At 41.7% G+C, this 12,720-nt stretch overlaps 1 protein-coding gene across 1 annotated transcript; it reads left to right on the top strand.

Moving 5' to 3' along the window:
- The first annotated feature begins 11,539 nt into the window (after positions 1–11,539).
- LOC149256316 (cysteine-rich repeat secretory protein 38-like) lies at positions 11,540–12,490 on the top strand. Its single transcript, XM_089455310.1, has one exon. The coding sequence runs from the start codon at positions 11,540–11,542 to the stop codon at positions 12,488–12,490; it is 951 nt and encodes a 316-aa protein (XP_089311436.1).
- The last annotated feature ends 230 nt before the right edge of the window (positions 12,491–12,720 follow it).

The raw sequence follows: 12,720 nt of genomic DNA, 5'->3' as shown, positions 1-12,720 counted from the left end.
TTCAGGACTTTGTTGATTGCTTCAACTTGTCCATTGGCCTGCGGGTAATATGGAGTAGAGCTATCATGGGACAACCCTAATTTGGTAGCCAATTTGACCATCATGTGATTGCAAAAATGCGATCCATGATCTGTGACTAGCCTATGGAACACTGAATCTGGTGACTACATGATTGAAAAATAAAAGGCAGTTGTTTCACTAGTGTTATCTAATGTAGGCATCGCCTCGACCCATTTGGTAAAATAGTCTACAGCGACTATGATATAACCATGCCCCCAGTCGAGGTGGGGTTACATGTCATGAAATCAATGCCCCATTTGGAAAATGGCCCAACAACAACTATCGGTTACAGAGGTGCGAGTGGTTTTCTGGTTTTGCTATCGAAAATTTGACATGCATGGCAACTTTTGACTGCGGTTATGCAATCTTTGAACATTGTTGGCCAGAAGTATCCCGCTCGTAAAAATTTTTGTGCCGTACCATAACCAGATTGATGCCCCCCACACGCTCCTGAATGGCAATCATCCAGGACTTTTTCGGCCTCCTCATGGGTGAGGCACCTCCTCAGAACTGTATCGACACCACGACAATAAAGTGTATCACCGACGATCATGTAGTCTTTTGATTGGTATCGAATACATTTTTGTTTTGAGCGAGAGGTATTAGACCTATATTTTTGGGTTTGGAGATAGATGATTATATCTCCATACCATGGATTGCTTGAATATATCAGAAACAAAGATTCATCCACGATGGTTTCTTCGGATGTTTCATAGTTGGACAATGATGGGAGATCGCATAGTAATTCCGCGAAAACCAGGGATTTATTTGATTTGGATTTTACGAATTCCAGATCAAAATCTTGAAGAATTGCTATCCATTTTGAATATTTTCCCCCCAGCAACTGTCGCAACAATATATAAGTCATGGGGTTGCAATACGATAAAATGGTAGTTTTTCGAAAGAGGACATAGTGTCGAAATTGTTGTATCGCTTGAACAGCTACGAGAGCTAGCTTTTCAACATAGGAATACTTTCTCTCTGTATCATTTCAGTTTCTAATTAAATAATATATAGGATGTTCAATTCTGTTGTCTTCTTGAACTAAAACCATTGGGACGGTTGTATCTGTTGTAGCCAGATACAGGTTAAAGTCTTTTTGATAATCAGGAGCGTACATTAACAATGCTTTCATTAGGGATTATTTTAAAGCATCAAAGGAAGCTTGTGCGACCTGATCCCAGATGAAGGGTACTCCTTTTTCAATAGACATGTATAACCTTTAGCAAGTTCGGCGTAATTTGGAATGGACCTCCTTAGAAAGTTTTCCTTCCCTTGGAGTTTCTGAATCTGAAGCAAATTTGAAGGTGGAGGCAAATTTATGATTTCCTGAACCTTACATGGGTCGAGACGGATCCCATCCTTAGAGACTACAAAGCCAAGAAAACGACCAGAACTGACACAGAACACACATTTGTGTGGATTGAGTCGTATCTTGTAGTGTCGGCAATGTAGAAATATCGCTCTCAAATGCTGTGGATGATCGGTCCGCTTTTGCGAATGAGCCGGAAGGTCGTAGAGATATGGTTGAACGATGTTTTTGATGTCATGGAAGGCATAATTCATTGCCCTATGAAATGTTTCCCTTGCGTTCTTTAAACCAAAGGGTAATTTGCGATACACAAATGTGCCCCACGGACAAATAAATGCAGTCTTTGACTGGTCCTGTGGGCAGATATTTATTTGATTATACCCGAAGAATCCATCCATAAATGAAAAGATTTCACATCCGGCACATTCATCAATTATCTGGTCAATAAAGGGTGTAGGGTAGTTGTCTTTTGGACAAGCTTGATTTACATCCCTATAATCCACACACACTCTAATTGTTCCTTGCTTTTTCATTACCGGAACAATGTTTGATACCCAATTGGTTAGAGGAACCGGGTAAATAAAACCAGCATGGAGAAGTTTCTCAACTTCTTCCTTGATGGCAGCGCCTTTCTTGGGGTGCACCTGCCGTAGCCATTGTCGTATCGGTTTGACATCTGGATACATCTTGATTTCGTGTTCAACTATACTCGAGTCAATGCCTGGCATTTCATCATATGACCAAGCAAAGACATCTCTGAATTCGCGAAAAAGAGCATTATATATTTCCAGTTCTGAAGGAGAACAACATTTGCCAACATAAATATTCTCTACAACATCCGTTTTGGTCGAGATATTTATGGCGATAGTCTCTTCAATATTGGACAAGTTTCGCTCGGAATCCACTGTGTTTACAGTATTTGATAGGAAATCAAAAACTGAAGGATGATGAAGGTCATCAAGAGTATCTTCTTGACAATCCGGAAGATGGGAACGATGGTGGTAATCTTCCCATGGCGCCCCTTCAATTATCATTGACTGAACAATTCCTTCGTCGGTGTAATGCACTTGCGACCAAGGATCTGAAGGGGTGCCATATTCCTTAGACCTATCTATCCAAACTCTTGATGAGTGTTGATTCGGTTCTGCCTCCCATGCTGAAAACATTGATTGCTACAATATTTCTATTGGGCTTGGAGGCAATACCTGCGGATGATCCATGTTAATATCGTTTTCTGAGATCTTTTGAATTGAAGATATCATATTGCAGGTTCCTATCGTTGCCACTTCCGCCAGATTGGTTGGTGGCGGGAGGGCAAAAGTCCCCATTAATATAGGGTCTTTTAGTAGGCCTACTCCGATATTTTGAAGCGAATGGGGGCTTCCATGGATCATCGGAATGCTTCCTGTAACTTGGGAACTATTGGGGAGAAATGTTTGTTGGTCGACGGATGTAATTCCTCCTTGAAAAGGAAATGCAATCTTCCTAAAGTAGGTCGACACAACCGTAGCCATAGCATATATCCATGGTCTTCCCAATAGGATGTTGTAATCGAGGTTTCTGTCGATTACTTCAACATCTATTTCTACTGTTGTCCCCCCTAGTTCAACTTGCAAGTTACTTAGAATACCATATGGGGTATATGTTCGTCTGTCAAATGCTTTTAATGTTGTCGAAGATCGTGACAAGGTTGAAGATCCTAAAGTTTTCCAGCAACTCACCGACATAATACATGTAGATGCCCCCTCATCAATAATTGTTCGATGAACAGTTTTGTTGAGGGCTTTCACCTGAATGAGGAAAGCTAGCTGAGATGGTAACTGAGGATCATATCCTTTGTGATTAAAGGACACAAGATTAGAATCCTTTGGGTCTATCCCACCTATAGCTGATAATAAAGCCTGCTTTTGGGATGGGCAATTTTGTAGTACTTCAAGTGTCGACATAGCAGATGGCGATTGGGCTAGATATTCCACTATATTATAATGTTGTGTTGCTCTGGCACGAGGATTAAATGTCGACTTGTTTACTACTACCTTTGGTGGTTTTATTGTTAGCTCTGGATTGATGGGCGGTGCAACTTCTGTTGAAGTTTTTGTCGAACTACTAGGTTGATATTTATCCTTGTTGTTCGATAGTTGTGGATTCCCATAATCTTTATTCCTTGTCGATATCAAAGCATCATCTTGCTGTTTTGAAACCGAAAACATCAGCACTTGGGACGAGGAAGCATTTTCACTAGAAACCAGTTTTGTCCCTGGATTTGGAAACAGATCAGTCAATACCGCCGAGGTTTTTGAATTCTTGAAGAATTTTCTAAGCTCGCTTTATATGGACAATCTCTTGTCCAATGATCCTCATCACATATTAAGCATGGACTTTATGGTTTCCTATCTCCAGGAGGGTTTGCATAAGAATTTTCAGGTGATGATTCCTCCTGTTTCTTCTTCTTCCCTTTGTTTTTCTTCTTGCCTCTTGGTTGCTTGGTTTCTTTGCCTTTATCAGTCGAGACGTCATTTACTTCCAAGGCGAGAAGTTCTTATTTTGCATTTTGAATGGAAATCTTACGGGCCTTTTTAGATGTAGCCTTTGTCGATTTCATGTCTGTCGTACCAATCACGCCATCGCCGGCATGAGAGTCATTGTTCGATTTAGGAGGAGGAGGGACGGAAAATTCTGGTCTGGAAGCGTCAGGGATTTTATCGTAGAGCGTGCCAGACTGAGTATAAATAAAGTCTAAATATTGCGCACGAGCAATAACTTTCTCTTCAGTGATGACTCCTCCTTTTGCCACATCTTCTGTAATGGAAGGTAATAATGTCTTAATAAACCATTCAGCTAAAAGCTGATCAGGAACATACGCTTTTACCATTCTACGATGACGTCGCCAGTCATGAATATGATCGGATATGTGAGTGGCCGTTGTTTGCTTGAAATTGGTAAGAAGTTCTATTCCCGTTTCGTACCTTATTGGTAACTGAAAATGGGTTAAAAAGGTTGTGGCTTGGGCACCGAAGTTGTCGAACGAAGCTCTGGGTAACTCGATATACCATTTTTCTGTCGGACCAGTTAACGTCCTCTAGAAAAGGTGAAGCCTAATCGAATCATCGTTTAGGGTGTTTAATGAACACCACAGATGAAATGTCATCACATGATTCGACGGGTCTTCACACGGATTTCCATTAAATTTAGGAATATCTAACGAAAGTTTATGCGGAATTGCTGGCCACCAAGGGGCGTAAGAAATTGGATCGTTCATTAGCCGATTTAGATCTGGTAACTCCAAAGTTGCCACGAAGAGTAAGTGTTGATTCAGGTTGGCGAAGCATACCCAGGATAGGACGGAATTCCCTGAGCAGTCGGTCTTTGCATACCAGCATAATGCATTTGATGTTGGTAACTTTGGTAAGTTTGATGGGCGTAATCATTGTAGAACGGTTGATTTTGACTGTTTTGAATATACGGCTGCCCATTATTTCCAAAGATTTGTTGCTCAGATCCTTGGTATACTTTTTGGAATTGTGGTTGTTGGTATTGCACCAATCATGGTTGTGAAGCCATGTGCTGTTGTCCAATACTAGCCGTTTGACCAAGATGAGGGGTAATTGTACTTGTTTGGGCCTGTGTCATTCCACTAGTTGGCAATTGTGGTTGAGTCGCAGGGACAAGAGGCTGTTGCATTACAACCTGAGAAACCTGAGGTTGCAATACAACAGGCGACGCTTGTACTTGCGACACCGTCACAATAGCCGGCGTAGGTGGTATATTTGATATAGTTAAACATTGTTGCATCGAATATACAACTCTTGGTTGTTGAGGCAGTATTGGCACCCAACCGCTAGATGTAATTCCAGCATAACCTGAATTTTGTTGTGAACTCTCGTATGGTTGTCCTCTTGGAGGAGACAATGAAAGGGTATATTTCCCCCCATACGGTGGTAATCCAGTACTCAAAGGAATGGTTTTTCCTTGAGAACCGTACTGCCCAAATGGACACCCTGAAGGATTAATTTGCTGAGACTCAACATAAGAGTTCCCCAATACTATTCCGGATGAACAAACAGGAATGGACCATACTGTCGAAATAGCCCCTGAGTGGGCCCCTTCTAGCAATTGAGAGCTAGTTGGGATAGATGGTACGCCGGTGAACATTGTCGGAGTGACAACAGGAAGTTCTGCCGTCGATGTGTCGGGTGACACAGTCCTAGATGTCGACGGTTGTTCAGACACTTCTAGTCTATTCAAAAGATTGCCTAGCGATTCTACACGAGCTTTCGATGACGGTAGCCTAATTTCTGATGACGAAGGATATAGAGTGATCCCGACTCCAAACTGCGATGGAGTACTAGATGGAGGATCCTCCACAATCTCTTCTATAGCAATCATACCAGGTGTAAGAGGTAGACCGTCAGGTCCGTAAAATATTTCTGGTGCCGAAGAAGGTATAGAATCTGCAGCGACAGATGTTTGGGGAATAACACCTTCCCAATCAGTTGTAGCTGGAGCTGGTTCAGTAATACAAGTGTTTACCTTCACACTAGGATCAGTTCTACTGTCCTTTGGTGGCTACTGAACTTCTTTTGTAAAGGCAGGGATATCAGAAATTTTTGGAGCAACCGGAGTCTCCGAAGGTGTTGGAACACTTGTTATAACTTTACGAGGGGATTTGGAACCGATTAAACAAGTTCGCTTTGTCTGTAATAGTTTCAATTCTGGAGACAAAGACGGTTGACTCATAAGCCTCCGCGAATGACGGGGTTTCAATTGAATTTCTTCCACGATTGTGGATTACTTGATCAACTAAAATAAAGGGGAAATATGTTTCCTAATTAAATGAATTTTAGACGTTTTGACACAACTTGTTTTTTCAATTTTTAAGAGTCAAGAGAAAACAAAAGATGACTCTAATCGCCTTCGATTTTTAATGAGCCTGAAGTGACAAGTGCTCAGATGGACCTTTTCCTTTAAGGAGTCTGAAAAGGAACGAAAGAGACTGCTCTGGAAATCTAGACAGAGGGATTACCAAACCAATCACAAAATTGTCGAATACTTTTTACAGTATGGCAGTCAATCTTCTCGAATGTTGTGTTCAGTGCATTGCGATCAATAGGGCAGCAGACATAGCTTCCTATGGATAAAGGATAAAGCCTATTGTGGTCTCCCAATATATACTCGACGGTACGTGGGAGCAAAAGTCCGTACTGGCACTTATCGTCTCAAAGTGGAGGAATCACCCAACCAACAATGAAAACAACAGTTACCAAGCTTTACGATGCCGGAATACGTCTCTAGCCTAGACTTCTAAATGTTGTGCGTTAGGTTCCAAAGCATTTTTAGATTCATTAAATTTATTTTATAGTTGTTCTTGCTTAAGAAATTTGCCTTTCAGGTTCACCGCGTGATGTAGATGTACAATTCATAAAATGCAATCTAAGATGATAAACAATCGTTTAATCTTCTTTTTGCAATGAAAATCCTAGCTACTAAGGAAAGGGAGATGATATTCTTTCAACATAGAGCAGAGAGCACACACTATATGCACTGTCCTGAATCAAACCAACAAACACTCTAAATGCAAATGCACATGCATGTATTTGTTTTCAGCCTTCTTAATGTGGGAATGATAAAAAGAAAGCTAAGCGCAAATCTGAATTATTTTCCAAAGCGACATTACTAGCAAGTTTCTTCTCAAGACAAAATGAGGATAGTGACGACAATTTGGGATTTGGAATTGAAAACTTGCTTTCGACACTTGAAAAAGTACTAATTCAAATCAAATACAAGAGTAACAGAGTAATCGACTATCAAGAACAATCAGATTCTCTTCTATGACTGAAAATGACACTTGCGACACTTTCAAATCAAGAAACGACAGTTCAATTACGCTACTTCTTTGTCAAAGAGAACTGAAAATGGCTCAAAATACATAAAACAATTTACAGTTCTTTGCACAATGGAGGCGGAATAATGGCAAGGAAGGGGGTTTCAACAGAGGTGTACTATCTATAGGTAGCAAAACTCCTGAATAGAGCTGAAAAGAGTGAACACAGAAACCAAAATCTCATAGCAGAAGAGGCCTTGTCTGATCAGCGCACCTGTAACACAGGGAAAAAGAGATGCAGTGCACCTACTACACTCGGGAAGTGCGATGCATCTAGAATCCAAAGAAGAGACAGTGCGATGGTTCAGGGACGAGACTTCAACTGGGTTCCGGGTCACAGTTTGCAGCTCAGTTCAGGGATTTAGGCCGAGAAAGTGGTAATTAGTAAATCAATCACAGGGTTAGATCTAAGGAGTTTATTAGAGCCACCACAAGGGAAATTAGAGAGCTTGTAAATCGATTGTTCAGTTTATAAACAAAACGCGGAGATAGATTAAAGTAGCATTGATCTACTTTGTGCTTGCATAGCAAATGGAATTCGAAGGCTGGCTGGCTTGACTTCAGGCTCCGTCTGTAAGTTTATAAAGCAAACAAATGTGGATAAACAAACAATCTATTCGCTCCCCAATGGAGTCGCCATTTTGTTATCAGAAAATCTAGTGTCTACGCAGAGCTACTAGTCCCACTAAGGCTGGTAGCTACCTTAGAAACAAACAAACTAAAACCACTTTCGTTTTCCTTTATGAGAAATAGATAAGAGGGGAATAAAGGAGACCAACCTCTGTCTTGTGCTTAGTTCCTTGCTTGATTCCTCTCCCTTCTGATAGATCTTTGCCGCTAGCTTCCTTGTCTACCCAGCTTCAAAGAGCACCTGTAGAATCAAAGCAGCATAACACTATCTAAGAACATAGATCTATTATCATAAACAATATAGGACCAGATATATATTGACCACACAAATTCATATATCATCAATCATACAAGAATGTGGAGGAAAACTTGAATAGCTTTATTAATAATCAAGAATAGCAAAGAGGATTACAACCAATTGTTCTGACCCAGAATCATCCTCTGAGCAAGAAAGCCCTTCTTCACCTCATGAAAAGCTTAGATCACCCAACACTATGATGTTGCACCAAGAAACCAGCAGCACTTCCTTATAAGATACAAAATTCCAGCCTCTGGATCTCTGGGATAAGGGATCCATATATAGATGTTTGCAAGGGGGGTGAGTCAGCTTTTGAGATTTGATTAGTGTCCTCTCTCTGATAGTTCTTGATTCCACTTGGAGATTGATGATCTCTTACTCATCCCTGGGTAAATGCAGAGAGGCAAGTGTCAGAGGAGAAGTTTTTGGAAGATTCCATGATCCTCCACCTTTCAGATTGACCCTGCCATTTGTCCATTCTCGCCCATCGTACCCCATAGAAGGGCTTTTCAAGATGCATTGCACCTCCCGTGTGTATTTAGGTTGGATGCAGCGCACTTTGACCATGGAGCAGGCGAGATGGTCCAGTTTTGACCAGTTCTGAGTAGTTTTACATGGAGAACTTCTGGGAGAAGATGTAATCAGTTGACCTTGTTCTTTTAGAGGTTGGAACAACACTTTTAGGGACTTAAGAGCCCTTGGTTCATGGACATTTATGATTGGGGTTGCAGTGCCCAAAAATGTCTATAACACCTGCCCAACTCTACGACCTCCGGTTCCAACCTTTGTTTCATGGTCGTGTCGTTTGCCCAACTTGGGCGTGCCTCCAAGTCGCCACACACAGGTGCCTCTACCCGAGACACACTTCCGTTCACAACCCAACACACCAACAAGTCTCCGTGCACACTTGCACGATGGGCGAGCGCTCACCCGAGTCACCAAGACACCCACGCCAAGCCTTCGCACAAACCAGGTGCCACACGTTCACCGTGCATGCCTCACCCAACCATCGGGCGCTCCTACCCATGCCTTCACCCACAAACGCGCTTCACCGTGCACACCTGCCCAAGAATGGGCACATATTGAATCTGTGCCTTTTCCCCTTAGACTTGCACACTTAGAACTGCGCACTCCTCATATGAGCGAAGATGTAGAGCGAGTTGGTTGATGACAAATGCCTCCCAACATGCAGCAATATATACACATCGTAAGGTGGGGTGGTGGCTTGCCCAGCCGACCTCCTAACGCCCACACTTCATCGCAAAAGCCCCTTATCTCAAGTCGGCCTTCGTTTCAAGTGTGGTCGGCCTTCATAAGTCGTAATGAAAGTCACCACGCCTATAAACATGTCAACCTCCTTCCCATCGTCACATTATATCGTCGCATGTTCGAAGGAGCTCGCATACTTCGTCGCATTTCTTTTGTCGCACCGCAGTTCGCACGCCCAACCGCGCGCTCGCCCATGGTCGCACTTCGGGCAGAACCGCAGGACGTTACACAAGGGCTCTTGAAGCAGTAATCTTCCATTTATTAAATTCTATGTCTCCTAATGTCGCGAGGGAGTAGATCGGAAATTAAGGGCTTCTAGCTTGAGGGAGATAAATTGCCCTCTCACCTAGTTTGACTTGAACAAGAGTCTTTTTGAGAAATCTCACTCAGCCACAAGTTCACGGCTGGATACAACCCACATCTCCAAGTTAGAATTGACGTAGTTCCATGTCTATGGTTGTTTCAACTGTGCTTCATCGCTTTGGTAAATTGATGGATTTGTTAAGTTTTCGAATCCTTTTCTCAAATTAAGGAAGTGGTGTGTGGATCAATCTCTTTCCATTCATCCCCTATCCTTTAATGTCTTTGTCAAGTTCTTTGGCTACAAACCTTTAATATTCTTCTTTTGGCTTTTGCTCTCAAGTGGGCGTGGAATTGTTTGGTTGAAAGTGCTCTTGTTTTCTTATCCTCCCCTATAGGTACTTAGAGGATATTCTTGTATCTTTGGAATTGGTTTAAGGAAGGGTTTGGCTTCCTTATAGGTTGTAAGAGTTCTCTAGTACCTCCCATGAAGTCTGTTGGGGTGTAACTATTAGAGTGTTTCTTTGGGTGTCTTCCTGGTAATTGTATCATTTTGTTCTTATCTTTTCCTATCATTCCTAAAAAACATGATTAGAGCTAGCTAGGTGCCGAGGAGCAAGGAAAAATTTGTAGGCCTCGTTCTAAGATTCAGGCCTAGGAAGTAGCTACAACTTATCGGGCAAAGATATCTCCGAGCATTCAAATTGATATTCGCAAGCTTGACAGGGTTGTCTACTAAGAACGATACATTTTTCAAATTCTACACTAATAGAAATTTATCATTGGCTCCCAAATCCTGGGTATACCAAATGGAGGAGAAATCAGTACATAAACTTAGTTACTCTTCACTGGTAGTTGAAGACCTTATTGGGACAAGTTGTCAAGGAAAAACACGAAAATCAAAATAAAATTATCTCATTTTTCAACGATTTGCAAAAGAATCAATAGAAGATACAACAAATGCCTTAATTATTGGGTGTTCACTTGGTGCAGATGGAAAAACATATACAGTGTGAATTGAAGTTCCCCGTACCCTTGACACTAGATCAGAGAACGTGACTACCATAACCTCATGTGACTCTTAAATGATTTCATGTGGTGTTTGACACTAGATCAGAGAACGTGACTACCATAACCTCATGTGACTCTTAAATGATTTCATGTGGTGTTTTGAATCTGCTGATTTTTTGATAACTTTAGTTTTGGGAAGCGTAATATTTTATCTTTGATATAAAAACTTTAATAAATTACTTGTTGCTACACTCACCCACATCTAACTTATCTACAACCCGAACCGCCCACATCCTAAAACAAAACCATCCAAGTTTCTTACTAAATGGTATATTCAAATCCAAATAAAATAAAATCACTCACAATCAAATATCGGAAACACAACCGTACGCTTTCAATTTTTCTTTATACACTGAAAGTCAATGGCGGAGCCCAATGCCTACCATGTTTCACGGCTTTGAATTTTCTTTTTCATAGTCAATGGTAGATTCAATTCCACTATTATAGTCAATGGTAGATTTCATCCCACATTCCGCGTTTTCTTGGAAATTCATGGAAAAAAATGGAATGGTAGATTTCATCCCACATTCCGCGTTTTCTTGGAAGTTCATGGAAAAAAATGGAATATTAATGGAGTTCTCCATTTGCACATCCAGTCTATCTAAATAACTTCAAGGAATTCAATTACAAATTCAGTGTATCCAAGTATCTGAAACGGAGTGAAAGAATTCAAACTCCTGAAGCCGATTGAAGCGTTAGAAAGCAGGTTAGGGAAATAATGAATTATGCGAAGCCTTATGATCGTAAGGACAGCTCTCGTCATCAAATTAGAAAAGATAGAGAGGAGGGTGTTCGGGTCATGCTCTGTCCTCAGAGCATGTTACTTATCCTCACTCTATGGATGCCTCTGCATCTCTTAGGAGCTCAGAAAACTGATATAGGCGATCCAGTTTGGGAAGACTGTGGGGGTACCAAATATATAGATGGCGGGGATTTCCAGCATAATCTAATCCAGGTTTTGGAATCATTGTTGGGGAACGCTTCTACGAGCGGATTCCATACAAGTGTTAAGGGGCAGGACAGCAATAGCCCTGTTTATGGGTTCGTCCAGTGCAGAGGAGATTTAAATTCCTCCGATTGCAAAGGGTGGGCATCGACGGCGAACAAAAGCCTTCTTGAGAAATGCCACACCACCTCTGGATTCATTCATGTGGAGGGCTGCTTCTTACGTTACGACAATCACAATTTTTACAACGATTATAATGAGAGTAGTGAGTTTACGAAAATTTGTAACAATAATATTGCAAGCAATGAGCCAAATCTCTTCGCAAATATTACCGTGGAGGCTCTGTCAAAAGTTATCGAAAAAGCTGAGCGGGGTCACACACATTTTGCTACAGATAAATTTGAAACCGGTTATGCGGATATCAGGGAAATCTACAGCCTAGCGCAGTGTTGGGATCTGTCGCCAACAAACTGCCAATCGTGCTTAGCTGCCGGTCAGTCAATTTTATCCGGCCCTGGTCGGATATACCAATCCTACGACGGATGCGAATCTGGAGCTCTTGGAGCACGCTACTTAAGTATGAACTGCCTTTTGCGTTACGAGATTTATAGCTTTTTCAACACTTCCATCATCCCGTCACCACCACCGCCAACGCTGATCCCGCCGCCACCACAACAACCAACGGAAATTCCTGCAGTATCCGGTATCGGTTTTCTCATATAGTTTAAACTTTACAATGATGAGCGGTATGGTGATTTTGTTCATTTTCTGAAATAAGACATCCAATTTACTAAGGCTTCAAATGTGAATTTGCAGGGCCCAAAAGATCTAATGTGCGTGGGATAACTGTGGGTGTAGTAGCTGCTACGATTGGATTAATGACAGTCATAGGCCTTTGGAAGTGGAGCGTTTGGTGTAGTCGAAGATCTAGGGAATGGATCTCTCGAACCAGA

Source organism: Pinus tabuliformis, chromosome 7 (genome assembly GCF_031772625.1).
Source record: "Pinus tabuliformis cultivar Carrire ecotype Pingquan chromosome 7, CPIR1, whole genome shotgun sequence".
In the NCBI taxonomy this organism is placed as follows: domain Eukaryota; kingdom Viridiplantae; phylum Streptophyta; class Pinopsida; order Pinales; family Pinaceae; genus Pinus; species Pinus tabuliformis.
This window is presented reverse-complemented; position numbering and strand designations above follow the sequence as displayed.